This window comes from Simochromis diagramma, unplaced genomic scaffold (genome assembly GCF_900408965.1).
Source record: "Simochromis diagramma unplaced genomic scaffold, fSimDia1.1 OVJJ01000084.1, whole genome shotgun sequence".
Classification (NCBI taxonomy): Eukaryota; Metazoa; Chordata; class Actinopteri; order Cichliformes; family Cichlidae; genus Simochromis; species Simochromis diagramma.
In genome coordinates, this window is record NW_024386906.1 from 357,044 (window position 1) to 375,678 (window position 18,635).

General features: G+C 40.2%; 1 protein-coding gene and 1 long non-coding RNA gene across 2 annotated transcripts; one reads left to right on the forward strand and one right to left on the reverse strand.

The window, feature by feature from the left end:
* Positions 1 to 6,650: 6,650 nt before the first annotated feature.
* On the reverse strand, positions 6,651 to 9,660 carry LOC120735527. Its single transcript, XM_040034917.1, has 3 exons — positions 9,293 to 9,660; positions 7,355 to 7,636; positions 6,651 to 7,250 (listed from the first exon to the last, which is right to left on the reverse strand). Exons 2-3 carry the CDS (start codon positions 7,427 to 7,429, stop codon positions 6,651 to 6,653), a joined length of 675 nt encoding a protein of 224 aa, XP_039890851.1. The 5' UTR covers positions 7,430 to 7,636; positions 9,293 to 9,660.
* Positions 9,661 to 13,747: 4,087 nt separating this feature from the next.
* LOC120735512 lies at positions 13,748 to 17,628 on the forward strand. Its single transcript, XR_005696285.1, has 2 exons — positions 13,748 to 14,826; positions 16,086 to 17,628. It is a non-coding gene; the product is annotated as an uncharacterized LOC120735512 (long non-coding RNA).
* Positions 17,629 to 18,635: the final 1,007 nt, after the last annotated feature.

Below are 18,635 nucleotides of genomic sequence, written 5' to 3' on the forward strand. Positions count from 1 at the left end.
AATTGAATAATACATTGGGTAACTTTTAACCACAACTTTTTACTCCATTATGAACTTCAACTAATAATCAATCTATCACATATGAACCCGTCACCTGATTTATTTTTATATTAAATTCAGTGTAAACCTCATCTCATGTAGTCCTACAGCTATCTCAAACAGCTAGAGAGATTTTGAAGGGCTGTAAGCAACATATTGATTGAACGTGTTTGGCATACTGTAGCACTCCATCACAGACCACAATCACAAAAACATTAGATCTCCTCCACCCGAGCATCTGACTGCAGATGGAATTCGAGCAAGCAGCAGGGTGGTGCTGTGGGGTAAGTCAGAATCAGCTTGTCTGGGTCATATGCTGTATCTTCTTCATCTCCATTTGAACAGCACGACGAGCTCCCTGCAGCTCTACTGAGTAGAGAAATGACTGAGTCACCTGGGATCTCAGTAAAGAACAGAGAGAGAAGCTCCCAGAGGGCTGCAGGTCAATATCATAACACACAACTGCTCCTATTTACACACGATTGCCTGAAGGCTACAACCAACTGACCTAGAAAGAGAAAGCTGGAACAAAAGACTGGAAAAAACATACTGAGTGGTATACCACTGCTCTATTATAATTAAACCATGAGCTAGTGTAAAAGCAAGCGCACGCCCACTGGACAATTAATGTTCAGTGTTTTGACGAGCAGAGGCTCGAATGCAGGCGTGGATTAAAAAAGTGAAAGAAGTCACCTGTTCTTTTTGTCACATTTTGCCCTTCTTTGTGTCTGCGGTGCAGCCATATTTAACCATATTATTTAATACAGATAGCCAGGACATTTCAGTGTATCTAACACCTCACATGAATATACTGTACATGTGGTGAAATCTCATAGTTTTGCAGCTCTCCATCACAATGAATGTAAAACAATACCTGACTTAAATCTGTCGTTCGCTGTCTGTGGGCTGAGCTGCATTGTTTTTATTTTGGCTTGTAATTTCAGATCTCTTCCTCTTTACAAGTCGTGTTCTGACACAACTGAATACATCGAAGTCTCTAGGTTGAGGATCGGGTTGTCAGCTTCATTAAATAGTTGTGGTGTGTTAGCGGGAAAAACTGTTGTTGCAAATCTTCAGTTTTATTTTGGTAATTTCCCAACGCAGCAGTGGTCATCTGTTAGATTACTCTGGGAGTTTCAAACCAAACTTCTCATTTTAATGGATTTTCATTTTTTTTAGACAAAAAGTACAAATGTTGGATTAACTATTAGATATTAGCCATTAAACATGGCCTAATGTTCCCATGAACTATTTTTACACAAAAAGCCTATAAAAAAGTATAAATAAATCCAGAAATAAATTCGAGATTCAGGCCAAGACAACGCAGTTACACTCGTTCTGCTTATCGATCTATTTAAATCCTTTCAATCGATCATTCATCGCAGTATGATTCAGTGTTCTCCCCCTTGGTTTATACACTGTAAAAAGAATAACCCTATTCAAATTAAAAAAAATGATGTCCAATTGTCACATCCAAAATATTTGGCTTCATAGAATCCAAATTGAGTCACTTGATATGACCTGATACTTTTATGTTGATATAAACAATATTACTAGACTTGACTGAAACTTTAAATTTTGCATTGATCCAAATTGATTTTTTTTACATAGAACCATATTTTAATTATTGAACCAAGCTAATATATTGAAATTCAACCAACCTAATGTATTCACATCGAACCAAATTAACATGAACTAATATGTTTGTGTTGAAGCCAGGTAATTGATTTACATATATTCAAACTATATTTTTTACATTTCATTTTATTTCAGTTCAAAAATGCTCTGCATTTCCTATAAAAAACAAGACAGTTGGCCAACCAATTATTTCAAAATTATTTATTGTTCCAAACCATTTTAACTATAATCAATAGAGAGGATTAGTAATATACAGATTTAGTGCTGCGGCAGAAATGATTAGAGAAATGTTTGTTTTATAAAACCTGCAATCTTTTTAGAACTGGTATAAAACCTGCAACCTGTCTAAAACTGGCATAAAACCATTATAAAAACTATTTTTAAACCAATTTGCAAGTACTCAAAAATGTTTATATGTGCACTGTGCCTGTACAATGTAAAAAAAAAATAAAAATCTACACATGTATCAATGAAATCAACTTAAATCTCCCTTTCAAATGGGTGTTCTTATAATTTTTGAATGTAGAATACCACTGCAGGCCAACCAAGCAAAATAACCAAGCACACATGCACATGCATGTGCACATATGCACACATGCATGCAAACACACTACTGTGCAGTGTTAAGTTCACAATTAAGTTTGCGAATCTTAGAGGTCATCTTGTTAAAGTCAAGCTCCATCATAATCTTTTGAAGAGCCTCAAAGGTGAACCTGAATCCTCGTGGATATTCCATATTAAGAGCATAACAGAGTCCAAAGACCATTGCCACTCCAGCTGCCACAGAAGGCAACTCATTCAGGACTTCCACACCATCAATGATTATCCCGATGTCTCGAGGCTGATGTAGGAGGCTTGAGTTGTCCCTGAAGACGAAGAGTGCCATGGTGGTACTCTGCAGCTCTTCCTCAGCTTCATCTGTCTGGGATATCTTGAGGTAAAATATGGAACAAAATGTACAAGTGAAGAACTGAAGTCTGGCACACCTGATAAATCTTTGACCATAATAAACTACTATTTTGATAGTTGTTTGGTCACAGACTATTAGAACAATTATTTGACTAATCAGATTGTGAATTGCATAATCATTCAATTAAATCAATGGTGGAACATTTTCATAAATGTTCCACAAAGCCCAAGGAAAAAAAGAAAACAATACAGAACCCTAAGATATTAACTTGATGAGTTGATTAATCGTTGCTGTCCTACATTAATCACTGCATTTAATAGCAGAGTTGTCAAATTTACATCAAGAGACTGCATCTCATGTAGAGACAGAACAGATATGGACATACCATGTATTCTTTTATCAAGTCCTCAACACATCAGCAAGGTGAATGAGAGGATAATGAGGGAGGGTCTAGATTATTATGAAATGTTTAAAAAGGATGTGCAGTGTAAATGCAAAATGATACCTGTTCAGATTAAATGAAAATGTATGCTTCAGCCATGGAATGGATGGAGCAATCTGTGGTTCTGAAAGCATACAGAAAAAAAAGAATAATGTTACTTCTCTATAAAACACATAACACAGAAAAACCAAGAAATACGTAACATGACATACACATCCTTATAAAAAGCTAGTACTATAATTTGATTTAGGTTTACCAAACAGTCTACAGACCAGCCATTAGCGACTAAGTTTGGCATAGGGTCAATTTTTTGCTGATAAAACTAAAATTTCTTCAGAAAATGCACATTTTTCCGAGCCGCGCCTGAAAGTCAATTGAAGGAATTAGTCTTATGTCATTGATCTTATATGCTGGCGTGTTATTTCTGTCTCTAAATCATGCACATTAATAATTATCTTTTGCGCTCGGTGTACACACACATAACACACAGATATTTATATGAAGAGAGACAGAGACAAACGTGCGTGCACAAACACAAGCTTGTGTCTAGAAACCGCGAGCTCACCAGAAAAACTCAAACGAAGCGGAGCACGGAGTTATACTATGAATGTTATGAACTATGAACTTATGCTAGCTAGCTGTATCCACCACCGATGCATCGTGGTAACGCTAGCTAGTTAGTATACTGGTAAAAAACGGCTTTTTGCCTAACTTGCATTCCCGACTGTGATGGTCGGTTGCTGGTAACCAGTTCTAACGTCGCGCCGGATAGCTAGCTAGCTTGTAGCTAGCAGCTACAATCATGCAAAAATTGGGGGTGGCTGTCGACCCAGCTTAAATGGGGTTATTTTCTGCAATTTTGGCAATGCAAATTATAAAAGCTTTTGTAACACACTTGGCTTTACTTACGTTTATTTTCAGATGAAATTAATCAAAGATGTGACACGATGTTTCCAGCAGCCATGCAGAATAAAAATGGGTCCCGGTCTATTTCTGGTGGGCGTGTTCAAGTGCAAATCACTTTGACTCAAATTAAAGATATTATCTGTTCAACATGAAAAGAAATATATGTTTTGAGAGAAATCAAAAACTTTGCGTTGTGTCCTTTGTACAGATATTTAGTTTCATCCAAATCAAAAGTGGTATTTTAAAATGCAAAAAGAAAGGGTTTCACAATCAAATCAATGATTTTATTCTGTTTTGAATGGCACTTATTAGATTGAATGAATGACTGCATGTTAGACTTTTTTCAGTGTATAAATGTTACTTCCTCCTTATGCTTGGGGTATCTCTCTGTAAATCCTTTCTTTTTGTGAATGCAGGATGGCATATACAGCATGCAGCTCTGCTATTAACAAAATTAGCAAATAGTGAATTACCCTATAGCAGCTAGATAGCGCTACATGAGCCTGAAGGCGCTTTATATTGTAAGATAGACCCTACAATAATACATACAACAATCATATGACCCCCTATGAGCAAGCACTTTGGCGACAGTGGGAAGGAAAAACTCCACGTGCTTTGGTCTTGCCTACCTAAAGTGCATTGCTGCAGAAGGCAGGATTGCATAGAGTCCCATGTAAGCTTTATTCTTTACATGACTTTATATGGAATTTTTACTGCTTTGGCATAACAAGAGGAAAATCTCCTAACAGAAGAGATGCAAGGCCATTTAGCATGTGGCTAAATGCCCCATAAGCTAGCTCAACCTCAAGTGGCGTGATGGTGATTAAGAGGATGTCACGACATTTTTCCAATAGTTCTCTAATCCCATATGGAAAAGAAATAGAAAAAACTTATAAAAGACTTGCATCAGATGTGGCCTACTTCATATAGTGAATCATAGAAGGCTTATGTGATCTACTCATGAAAGTGGCCACTTTCATATATTGTTTTAGTATCCAAAACATACAAGTTTCATTTATATAATTTTTCAAGGGATCTTATATCTGTTTTCACTCTTGTATGCTTTTCATAAAAGTTTCACACACGACAGATACAAACTTTATAAGATTTATAGATATCTTTTCCTGCGGGATGTCAGAGGACATTTCTGAACAATGCCTAATAATATATTTAATTAAATGATAACAAAGCTGCTCTTCTTTTAAACTACAAGGATACAGACCAATATCTTTTAGGTACCAGAGCATAAATACACGTGAAATAAATATTTATTTAAAGATTTTCTTTTCTGTTTAATGTACATACAGACTGTTGCTTAATATGATTAAGTTAGTTCTGAAATGTTTAACAGGTCTTTTTAACGCTGACCAACAAAGTGATTGATCTTGTGGAATCCTTGGACCATCTTCAAGTGATCTCACGTTGTGTTTTTGGTTTCTCACTTCCATCTTTGCCAAGTGGTGCTAATACACACACTCTGGTATGTTATAAATCAGTGGCGTTAACCATCATCCCACAAGACAGGCACAAAAAAGCTTATAAGCCCATATACTCTATCTGCTGTATGTGGATTGGAGTTCTATGCATTTATAGTAAAAATCAGTGATTAACATGTAAACATAGTTTCCAGTAAATTGCTGCATTTTTCCTTTGGCCTGCCCCACATACAAATTACAGAAACAAGAGGACGTTTAGTCTTCCACTGCTGTCTAAAGATCACTGGTATGATTAGGAACAGATCATATTTTATCTAGAGCTGGGCTTTGGCCTCTCTCTGTCACATGTGTTCATAATTAGCCGGGAGACGAAAGTCCGGCTGTGGTCAGCCTATGGGGAGGGAAACCGCGAGTTCATGATCTTTAACGGATTAAAGCTGCATCTTGGGAGAAGTTTATATGTGTGTGTGTGTGTCTGTGTGCATGTGTGTCTGTGTGTGTATATGCGTGTCTGTGTCTGTATGTGTGTGTCTGTGTGTGTCTGTGTGTATTTGTGACAGAGAGAGAGAGAGAAGGAGTGAGACAAGGAAGCTCCCATCTGTTTCTACATCACATTTTTAGGTCTTGCAGTCTATACTGCACCTCATCACAGAGGGTATAATTTAAAAGACAGACACACACACACAGACACACACACAGTTATTTAGCATGTTCAGTCATACATGCTAAATAACTGACTACAAATAGTATAAGTCAATACAGTTTTTATTTTTATTTTTTTTTTTACAGCCGCTAGGACACATTTCTCAATACTTGCAAAACTCTTCACACAATCCTCCTAACTGACCTTCAGCTTGGCAAAGCAGTTCATTTCACATTCAAAATGCACTACAACTACCAAAACACTTTATTCGGGTCTCAAATAAACTCATTCTTCCAGAACACTAGCAAAGGTTGACAGCCGACAAACACACTTTGTGACCCACAGAACAATGACCTAAAAAACACTAACAACATGTAGCATTACACAGTGTTTTCTTGTGTAAAACAAGGACACATCTCTGTTTATAATTTCAATATATGTTACTGGAATGAATCAGACATCATGCAGAATTCGTTAATATTTGTTTCTGTATTTTTATTTTTTTGCACTAAGTAATCCCAAAATACAAGAATTTGTATACACACCATCCACTGATACACATACAATAGTAATGCTATTCTACTCTGTCTTCTCCATTTGGCCACAGGTTCTCAGCCACATCACATCTTATGTCATCTAGGGCAACACACCTAGGAAATAATCTTCTGGCATGCCAGATCCATCCCTGGCAATCTGCTGCTGATATCTGCAGGCGTCCAGCATTCGTTGCATCCAGGAGGGACATTTGATCATGTGGATGATGGTCGTAAACCTTCCACCTTCCACCGAGGAAAAGAATTCCTCTATGGGGTTGAGGAATGGAGAGTAAGGTGGGAGGAAAAGAGACTCCATTCTGGGATGGGCTGCAAACCACTCGGTGACTGCACGGGAGTGATGAAATGCCACATTGTCCCATACAGTTATAAATGTTGGCTGATTCCTTCTCTCCGCATCCCTTTCCTCACCTAGCACAACCCTTCCATAGAGATCATGCAGGAACGCAAGGAGCCGTTCAGTGTTGTATGGCCCAATCAGTGGTCTGTGTAGCAGCGGTCCATCAGTGGATGTTGCTGCGCACATTGTGATGTTGGCACCCCTCTGGCCCGGGACGTTCACTGTGGCGCTCTTCCCAATCACATTCCTCCCTCGTCGCCGTGCTTTGGCCAAGTTGAAACCTGCCTCATCCACAAAGATGAAAATGTGGTGTGTTTGCCTGCCTTCAATCTCCATGACTCTCTAACATAAATCCACAGGGCAACATAAGCTGTTACAGTAGTAAATTTGTAAAAGTTGTCTTTGGTTTTGTTCAAAAACAGATCTGTATTTTATTGTGATCTTACCTGGACATACTGGTTCCTGAGTTGCTTGACATGTTCAGAGTTCCTCTCAAAAGGCACAGTGTACAACTGTTTCATCCTGACCTGATGTTTTTCAGGACTCTAGAAATTGTTGTTATGCTTACACTGTGAATATTTGCAAAAGTAACGTTGTCTGCCAAGACTCTGTGTCTAATTTCAGTGAGTTTTATCCCATTGTTTCTGATGACCATATCAACAATGGCAGTTTCCTGCACATCAGTGAACATCCGTCCTCTCCCTCCTGTGTGAGGTAACCGTTCAGTCCTAAGCTGGGGTCCGTTCTTCGTACCTTGCTTACTACATCCAAGATCAAATCATCGCGCTAACTTTGAGCTCGCTATTCCGGTTCTCCGAACACACCTGTTGTTGACGATTAGTACAGCTGGATGAAGTGATGTGAGATCACTGGGTGGCTTAAAAGGGGCTACGCATCGATAGTAGAAACATTGATCGGCAACCCTTTGATTGGTCGGCGAAAATGTCGAAGGAGCGCGCTCGGTATTTTTCGGCAGCAGAGCAAGAACTCTTGATTGAGGGATTTCAGGAGTTTCAGAGTTTAATCAGAACGCAAGGGAACACTGCAAAGGCTGCAAAAGCAAGGAGAGAGGGCTGGCAGAAAGTTGCTGACAAATTAAACTCGTAAGTAATTTAATAATAATAATAATAATAATAATAATAATAATAATAATAATAATAATAATAATAATGGAGTGGATTGATATAGCGCTTTTCAAGGCACCCAAAGCGCTTTACAATGCCACTATTCAGTCACTCTCACATTCACACACTGGTGGAGGCAGCTACAGTTGTAGCCACAGCTGCCCTGGGGCAGACTGACAGAAGCCAGGCTGCCATATCACGCCATCGGCCCCTCTGGCCAACACCAGTAGGCGGTAGGGTAAATTTATTATATTACACTATATTATATTATATTATAGGCCTATTACATTATATCCTCTTTCACATTAGAGCCACAACAGGACCCACTAGAACATGGGAACAAGTAAAAGTGAAATATAAGAATATTCTACAGAATGGTAATATTTATCTCTTATATTGCTTTTAGTCTCTTGAAAAGAGACCCTGAAATAATCTGTTTGTTTGTTCATAACAGCAACCAAGAAAAGGGCAGAGCAAAAAAAGACAGGTGGTGGTCCTGCACCCCCTCGTCAACAAGTTGGTTAAGTAAATAATACCCTCACGGGAAAAATCGATATCTCTCAATGAGCACACTGTCGCGCTGAGCTAAAGGATCCTGTCTATCCCGCAATATACGCTGAATCTGAAAACTCTCCTTATCAATCTTGCACCTTCCGCAATGGGTGGCTCGCGTATACGGACAGGACATGGCTGCGACAGGCTTCCCAAATCCACCTTCGCTTTTATAGCCGTGGTCTCCCATCTTGATTACCTGAAGTAATTTACAATTACTACTCTGAAATATGAATTACATCTGAAATAATCAAATACATGGAATAGAATGATTAATAGTACATTTCCCTTTTTTTAGGAAATGACCTGTATGTATCTGTGTGAAATCAATAAAAGGATCAAGTACTGCATTACCTTTAGTTACATTGATAATATTTATTTATGGTAAAACAGTGGTAAAATATCGCTGTTGCTTTCGTATAAATGAAGCGGACATACCTGAGTGGCCGCGATCTAATCCTGTTTACATAAAGTAAACCTGCTCCCGAGCAGGTTTACGCTTACGGCTCTGTTGCTATGACAGCAAGTCCCGGATGAGCTTCGGAGAACCGAACGATCCAAGATCACGCGAAATCGTCAACAATCAAATCCAGCTAACTTACTTAGCGAGGTACGAAGAACGGGCCCCAGAAATGCAACAACAATTACACAGAAGCTTATTTACTTCTGAAATGTGCAAATGCCCTGCAGAATACCTTTACCTGTTACCTGTTGGTTTGCCGGAAAACTCTAACAATAGATGCCACTGTAGAGCGTTGCAGATTTGGCTGCACTCTCTGACCAGCCTCTCTCATTGAGTGACCATGATTTACTACATGATCAATTACAGTAGCTCTGATCTCATCTGAGACTACAGCTCTCGATCTTCCTCTTATTCTTCTTCCACCACGCATACGTATTCCTCGCCCCCTCCCAGCCACTCTTCTTCCTCTTTCAGCCACTTCTCCATTTCTGGCTGGGTCCATGTTCACATCACAAAACAAACCTATTCAGCAGTTGTCTCCTTTTGTAATGAAATTGAAGGAGTAACACCTGTGTAGATGTTCATCTACAATGAGAATCAGCTGTGGCTGGTTACAGTTTTTTCTGAATGCTTAAACCCTAACTGTGATTCCTGTAGCACAATCTCTAAAACTATTCAGACTTATAGCAAAACCACTCACTGAGTTTGCAAAACTAAAAGCACAAAAACTGCTTTGCACTCAGTTTGCAATTTTGTAACACACACTTTGCAAAACTGTAGGCACAATTCACTGCACAACACTCAATTACCAAATTTCCAACACACTCCTAGCAAAAGTATACACATGTATGGCTATCATTAACACTATTTTGCCAACTGTCTGGCACACTTTCACATGTGAATACTTTTTTAGATAATTAGTTCACTTGGCAATCAGCCTAAGCACTATGATACAGGTAAGCTGTGTGTGCGGAGTACAATGGAGGGAGCAGAAAGAGTGAGAAGTAGAGGAGGCCGAGGAAGAGGACGTGGAGGTGAAGAAGTAGGATGAAGAGGACGACAAGGACAAGGAGGAGCAAGAGGAAGACGAGGAGGGGGGAGAGGAAGATGAGGAGGGGGGAGAGGAAGGGTAGGAAGAGTAAGAAATAGAATTGCTGATGACATCAGAGCTACAATAGTGGACCATGTAATCAACCGTGGAATGACCCTGAGGGTAGCTGGCCAACGGGTCCAGCCTAACTCGAGCCGCTACACTGTAGCAAGCATCATAAGGACATCTTGAAATGAGAATCGGTTAGTACAGTCACTTCGCACTAAGACTTGTAGCACTGCCATATGCCAATGAGAAACACACCAATACCATAGATGTGAAAATACTGAAATTGTTACTTTACAGAATTGCTAGATGACCAGATGCTGGGGGCAGAGGAAGCATGTTCACTGCAGACCAAGTAACCCATATAGTCATTATGGCGATTGCAAATAATCCTATACTTGGAAATAAACACTTGTGTTTGTTTTGATGTGTGTGAATAAACAGCAGTACTTGAAGTTTGGATCCCTCTATGCTTATGGATCTATGACAGAAGTATGAGCTCAAACTGACATAGCCTACCTTGTGCACAGAGAAAGCAAAAGCCAGATGTGTTTTGTATTCATACCATCAGTGTGCAGTTGGCGCATTGTGTGCTTAGTAGATGATGGCTTGTGTGTACTGTTTGATACGGAAACACCATTTTTACAAAGGTGTGAAGAGTTACAGTTTTTTACAGCCGCTAGGACACATTTCACAATACTTAGGTCACTTTTGCAAAACTCTTCACACAATCCTCCTAACTGACCGTCAGCTTGGCAAAGCAGTTCATTTCACATTCAAAATGCACTACAACTACCAAAACACTTTATTCGGGTCTCAAATAAACTCATTCTTCCAGAACACTAGCAAAGGTTGACAGCCGACAAACACACTTTGTGACCCACAAAACAATGACCTAAAAAACACTAACAACATGTAGCGTTACACAGTGTTTCCTTGTGTAAAACAAGGACACATCTCTGTTTATAATTTCAATATATGTTACTGGAATGAATCAGACATCATGCAGAATTCGTCAATATTTGTTTATGTATTTTTATTTTTTTGCACTAAGTAATCCCAAAATACAAGAATTTGTATACACACCATCCACTGATACACATACAATAGTAATGCTAATCTACTCGGTCTTCTCCATTTGGCCACAGGTTCTCATCCACATCACATCTTATGTCATCTAGGGCAATACACCTAGGAAATAATCTTCTGGCTGCCAGAATTGAAGGAGTTGAAAAATTGAAGCAGTAACACCCGTGTAGATGTTCATCTACAATGAGAATCAGCTGTGGCTGGTTAAACTGCATTTTTAGATTTAAAATATGTTTCAATAAAATATTGCTGTTGGATTTTGCTGTCTTTTTGCTGTCTTTTTGCATTGTGTTATTGTTTTGGCCATAAGTTTAACAGTTTTGAAAACAGTATGTAAGCACATGCAAAATGTCCTGTACGTACAAAGATTTTTGGCAGTTGTTGTGTCTGAGTGAGAAGATAATTCATGAAATTTGAGAGATGTAGTCATTGAATGCATTTTGTGCCAAAACAATGATAACTGGTCCTCAGTTTAGACTTCTGTTGTGCTCACTGTGTGAGGAGTTTTGCAAAAGTGACCTAAGTATTGAGAAATGTGTCCTAGCGTCTGTAAAAAACTGTAATCTAAAGGAGTACTGGGATGTTAAGGTGTTGGGCTACTGTTTCCTTGAGTTGTCTTTTTATTTTGCTTCACATTGTTTCAATAATGGACACACAACACCACACTATCACAGCACCCTGCTCTTCAATCCTAGTCCTTGGAAAGAATCATGGTTGGTTACTCAAGAGAATTCGCTTTGCTCCTCCAATAGAAATGCAGCTTGAGGGATCAGTGCTTGTTACAGGCGCACTTGAGCTCAGACAGATCACGATCGAGTCCTGAAAATGAAGAGATGCCAAAAACTGCAGTTCCCGGAGTGGCCACTTGAGGCTGGCTCCACGAGTGAGTGAACCATGTGGTTCATGAAATAACCATGTTGACAGTGTCATGGTGATCTGAAACAAATCAGCCTGTGATGCTATGGCACCTTCCATTTACACAGGTCATCTTAACACAGTGAAGGGCAGAATGCCCTCATCTCTAAGGTTCAAGCTGACGATGAAGTTAGAGCCCAGAACCTTCTTACAGTAAGTGCTGACCGCTACACCACTCTTGGTTCAGACCAAATATTCAGTTTTTCTGTTTTTACTACAAGTGAAGGCTACACTAGCCCAGCGCTACACTGATACTTTCTTGTAAAACACTGCCACCTATTGATTAAAATCTAAATAAATCTTAGCACATGACCCCATTATTGTCATTAAACAATGCTACGATAACCTCTTAGTTTCATGTTCACATGGAAGCCATCAGGGTGAAATATTAATTACTTGGGCACCAAGTGGGCAGAATTTCATTGAAAGTCATGACAATGAATTTAAGTTGGCTGAGTATCGGCTAAAAACCCACATATGATTAGTAACATGAATCCCTGATTTGAAGCCTTTGTGGTCTACCTCAGAGAATACCCTTATGTGTTTTTGTTGGTGCCATAAAAGTTCTTTTATCATTAAAAATTTAATTTTGATCTTAATCCACATCATAAAACCTTTAAAGTCCACCAGACGCAGGATTAGAGCTACTATTTAAGATTGTATCTGTCACGGTTCTGGGTCCGTTGGACCCAGTGTTTTGAGTTTGTTGTGTTTTGATTTAAGTTTGCATCAGGGATTGTGTTCTTGTCTCTTGTTGTGTTGATGATGATGATTATTTGAGTTTCATGTTTAAGGAATTGTTCTCGGTTGTATCTCACGTTTAGTTTAGTTCAGGTTCCATGTGTCATTCTGTCTGTCTCTCAGTGTCAGGTCTGCGTCTTGGTGTGGTGTTCTGAGTTTCCTGTTTTATTGTGAAGGTCTGTGTCATATGTGAGTGTGCTCAGTTTACGTTTCCCCTATTCAGTCAGCTCAGATTCCTCCCAGCTGTGTTGCCCTCCTGTCTCTCATCCCCTGATTACTGGTGTGTGTATTTAAGCCCTGTGTGTTCTCCTGCCTGTTCGTCTGTATAACGCTGTGTCAGTCTGTTATCCTGTTCCTTAGTCTGCGGCTCTCTGCTCTGCTCTCCGTTTTGTAGAACTTCAGGTTTGCTCTTTAGTTTCTCCCAGTTTAGGTTTATCATTACTCATGCTTCATTGCCTGTTTTTGCCACTGCCACCGTGTAAATAAACTTCACTCGTATCATCAGTTTGCTGCATTTTGGGTCCTCCTTTTCCTCCACTCCACACGGCTCACTCCGCCAGCCGTGACAGTATCCAGTTCAGAACATCAAGTGGAAAATCTTTCAACAGAGAAACTAAACCCAAAATGTGAGAGACTTCATTTGTCTCTTCATTGTGCTGTATGTTGCAGATTTAAACCTTTAGATTGACCCAGTGGGTTGTGTAATATTAGCAGATATGAGCCAAACATGAAATTACAGCCGTGGGTGTATCTGATCCCAGTGCAGATTAAATTTCTAGTGTCAGGGTTTGCGTGAACAGCCCAAATAAATGAAAAATTTGATATCACTTTGTTTCTTGTTTAACATATGTAGGTGGTGTTTTGGAAGGGAACACGTGGTATCAATTTCCTACAGCCTGCAAGAGGGTGACTGAAATGCATCCTGTCTGCGTTGGTGACACGGAGCTGCATTGTTGAGCTAAAACAGATGAAGGAAAAGCCTCCTCGATGTAATGCAAGGCTGGTTTGTGTTGCAACCCTGAAGGTCCAGAGTCAGAACTGACAGTGGGCATCAGAAGACAGAGGAGTGCCTGCAGGGATGCAGCCGTCTGGGATTACTGGGTGAGAGAGTCAGCGTATCATATTGCCATTTTCTTGCTGCTTTCCTTATTACTTTCTCCAAACCAGAGCTGCTTCAACAGGAAACACTGAGGTCTCTGACTCGTATCTGTTTCAAAAAAGTATTAGACTGAAGTTTCATATGAAAAACTTCAGATGGCCTGGTTTCTTTAACTGTGTTAGTTTACTGCTGAGAGACTTTCAGCTCAAAGTTTGGGCTATTAGAGTTGGAAGGACTTGGAACTTTGAAAGTCACCGACAAAGCAGAAGAAATGAGAGGAAGGAAAACTAGTTTTGACCTCCTGATTTCTTCTTTTTGTGCGTGTGTGTATCTCATACTAAACATGAAAACGGCAGCTTTGGTTAACACAAGAAACAAGTTTAAAATGATAACTATGTATTGAAGAAAGACAGGGTATCTAATACCACCTGGGCCTGTGTGAAGAGTGTAAATCTAAGAAGCAATCCAAACTGCACTGAGAACCGGTTGCAGCTGGGCAAGACACCGAGGCCTGATTACAGCCAGCCTTGTTCAGGCAAATGCTCATGAAATTGAACATTTACATAAACATAAAGTTGCTGCAAAACATTCAGAAGAAATTCCAGAGGAGATGTTTGAATCAATGTGCGAAGGATTATGAAACTCTTTCTACGGCTTTGGGAATCCACAGATCCACACTGTGATACATTAGCTACAAATGGGAAAGATGGTGAATAAGACAGCAGGCACCATCCAAAAGTCCTCAGAGTGCATGATCATTCATCAAGCAAGAAGACTGAAGAAAAGACTGGTCTCAGCTGGAAGAGTGGAGCGGTGAAAGCTGCTGCTAACAAAGAACAGTAAGGATCTTTTGACTGCTTTCATGACTCTCAAACATTGTTGAGAATCTTCTATGGAAAGATGAGTTAAGGTTGAACTGTTTGAAAGACAGAAGCAGAGTCCCATTAGACCTAAAGTCAACCGTGGAAGTGTAACGTTGCAGGGTCTAGTCTTTATTAAGTCTTTATTAAAGCTTAAAAACAACAGAGTTATGCAACTACAAGGTGCAGCTAAGAGTAAGTCTGCTGCTAAATGTGGACCTAACAGTTCAGAGTAAAACTACAGACTGAGTGTGTCGTGAAAAAACCGACACAAAACTCTGACAGAGTTGACATCAAACGACGATGAACCGGTCCTGATGTCTACAAACAAGAAAAGGAAGAAATTGAGATTTCTCACTTCTCACCAGGAGGCAGCAGCAGGGAGGAGTTGAAGCTGGATCACGACTGCTTTCGCAACATCAGTGGGGCAGTTCAAGTTCTTGTTAGGAGATTTGAGACCACATCTGAGCAGGTATACCTGCTATCTCTATAGAGCAGGGGTGTCCATCTCCAGGCTTCGAGGGCCGGGGTCCTACACGTTTTAGATGTCACCCTGGGTCAACACACCTGAATCAAATGATTAGTTCATTACCAGGCCTCTGGAGAACTACAAGACATGTTGAGGAGGTGATTTAGCCATTTAAATCAGCTGTGTTGGATCAAAGTCACATGTAAAACCTGCAGGACACCGGCCCTCGAGGCCTGGAGTTCGACACCTTTGAGGCAAAGGAATCATTTTAGGAAACCGACTGAGATATCGTAACGTCTAGCTGTATATCTGAAGGAAAACAGGATTAGTTTATTTGCATGTGCAGAGTACCAGTGCACGCTCTGAGCCACAGCGCACGTGTTGCCAGATGCAGTGGTCTGATTGGTCAGATCTGTTTCTCCACCAAACTGGAAAAAAGTCGGAAAGAACAAATGCCCCAAATTTTTACAGTGAAGTGAGGCGGTCAGTGTGAACAGCTGCATTAAAAGTTGATGAGTTTAAAAAATATTTTTAACACAAGATTTGCATAGAGAGGTTTTCTTGTGTCTGTGGTTTTTGTTGGAACATAGAGCTTAGTTGTATTTCTGTGTGCGAGTTAGAGCTAGCACAGATCTACATACACAGATCCCTGGGCGACTCCACAGTTGAATACTGACAGAGGAGAGGAATGGTCAGTAGCACAAAAGCAAAAAAAATGTATGATTTGACTTGAATGATCCCAGTGTTGCATCCTTTCCAAATTTTATAGGCCACCGTATCAGATGCTGCAGGTCAACAATGGCACCGGCTCCAGCGTGAGCAGTTCGAACATCATTCGTCACACTGATGAGCGAAGCCCTGAGAAAGATGTTTGAAACAAGACTGAAAACGTTCATCGATGCTGTTGTGCCATTCGTAATGCTTCAAGTTTTGCTATAAAGGGTGATTTTGAAACTTTGGTGAAACTTCTAAACCGTGTTGACCAGCTGAGCTGACGCCTGCTGCAGCTGATGGTAAATGAGCCACTCTGACCGTCACCCTGCTTCCTGCACCGACTCTTTCCATTCAGTGAGTTGGGCGAGGGTGCCGGCTTTCGCTTTCTAGCACAAACCTGAAGCTACTTCAACTTTCCAGGTAATTTACAAGCTTTACCCCAGTTCCCCCTTTTCTGACTGCAGAGCTTTGAATTAATTAACTACTCTGAACCTATATTGGCTTTTATGAAACGCTCTTACGAGATTTCAACATCCTCTTTGAAACGAGGAGCGCTGGGATTTCAGTCGGGAACGCTATGATCCGGAAGAAGACGACTCAGTAGGAAAAGCAATTTACTCACCACCAGTCACAGCAGTGTGTGGCAGATCACAGCTTCGTTTATTAGGACCTTTCTTTTTGGAAACACAAAATGATACACATAGCATTTTTAATGTCTCGAGACAAACACTGGTGAGGCCGGCGCACACAGGCTGAGCTGACAGGAATCCAACATCTTAGGCTCTTACTCTGCATGTAATTGCACACTTCTTGAAGACCCTCCAACTTTGTTTGTGTGAGAACTGGCCGAGTGTGCTCTCGCAGGCTGCTAATGAGCAGACATGGGGATATGGTGCTAATACTGACTATGTGGAGCGACACACACATTTGTCTCCTCTCTCTGGGCTACCTATCAGAGGCACCGAGTAATGTAAATAGCAGGAAACCTGCTGTGTTTTGTAACTTGCCAGTGAAGCCTCATGTTTAACCACAGCCAAAGAACAGGTGGTACATCGCAGCCAGCAAAAGTAGTTATGGTAACATTAGATAAGATGCATGCTGTGAGTTTCTGTATGATGGGTGCAAATTTGCAGTCTTTTCTAATTATCACAATGTGGCCGAGCCCAGGGGGAACCAGCAGAGAGGATGCAGATGACAGCAGGAAATGCATAATAAGCCAGTGTCCAGGATTTAGAGGTTTAAATGTAGCTGTGCAAACGTTTTCATTTAGCCTTTCAACCAACACTTGCCACTTCACCGCTCTTCTGTCTGCTAAAGTGATTGTAATAGTATCTGGTCCACATACATTGACTTCTACTCACCAAATGTAAAGGTAAAGTCATCCTGTTATCTCAGGTGATGTTGACACAAAAGTGGTGTAGATGCTTCCTACAGTGAATAGCGTGTAACATTGTAGCAATACTGATGTTTTGGAGCAGTGATAACTGCCTGTAAGAATGTGAAGCTGCATGCTAACGCTTGAAAAGGCTCCAAAGTGCTGAATAAACCGAGTGACCAAATATTACCTTCCTTTCACTCCACTGCTGGGTGAATTCTTTTTTTATTTAAACCAGCCATATTGTGTGGGCTCTGCACACAAGCACAGGAATCCTCCAGTGCAGACCACCCTGCACAGACCACGAGACCACTAATATAATAACCATTTGTATGGCTCTGCTTTCTTTTAGCTTGTATAATCTACTCCAAACAACAAGGGCAAGTGTGATGCCAAATATTTATACCAAAGTATGATAGCCCCACAAATCCGCTCAGCAGTGATCTAAAACTTAGCAGACACACTAAAACACACATGCAGGCTTAATGGAAATCAAATGCTAAAGTGAGTCCAAAAGGCACTCAGTTCCATGACAAACAAAGAAAGAGGAAAAACTTTTCTTTTAAAAGCTGATTCGATGTGAAACCACAGCAGGGCTGAAAAGCAGTTTTGTAAATAGGTATCTATAGAGCAAAATAAAACGTCTGCTTTAGTAAGTAACAGCAGATGCTTGGATCGACTGTAACGGCAAAACAGTGTCTCAAAATCTGATTTGTGTTTCGGGTATCACGTTTGTTAGCATGACTTCATAAAAACACTTCAGTCAAGGTAATATTTTACCATTGTTTGGTATCAAAACTATTTTAAAGTGTGTTTGGGTACCCCCACTTTGCACTGTGGCGAGCTGCAGTTGATGGCACAGGAGAAAACATACTGTAACTTTATGACATCACAGTAGTTTCTGATGTGAAACCTGATGAAACTAAAATATTTTCACCCACAACAAAAGAATAAACATGAAGTTTCAGGTTGTAACCTTTCACTTAGTCGGTCACTAAGATGGATTCAGTGTCTCTCTGCAGCAGCGACACTTGGCATCTGACAAACACGACACATTATGCTATGTGATGAGCACACGTTGGGTCTTTATGTTTATTTGCTTTGAATTTTTGGTTTGCTTAAAGTCTGTGACTTAAACAGCAGATTCTGTAAGTTTGAAATCTCATCCAGAATGATGTGCTACATTATCAAGGATCACAGGGAATATTTTATCCCCTACCTCCCCCTGTA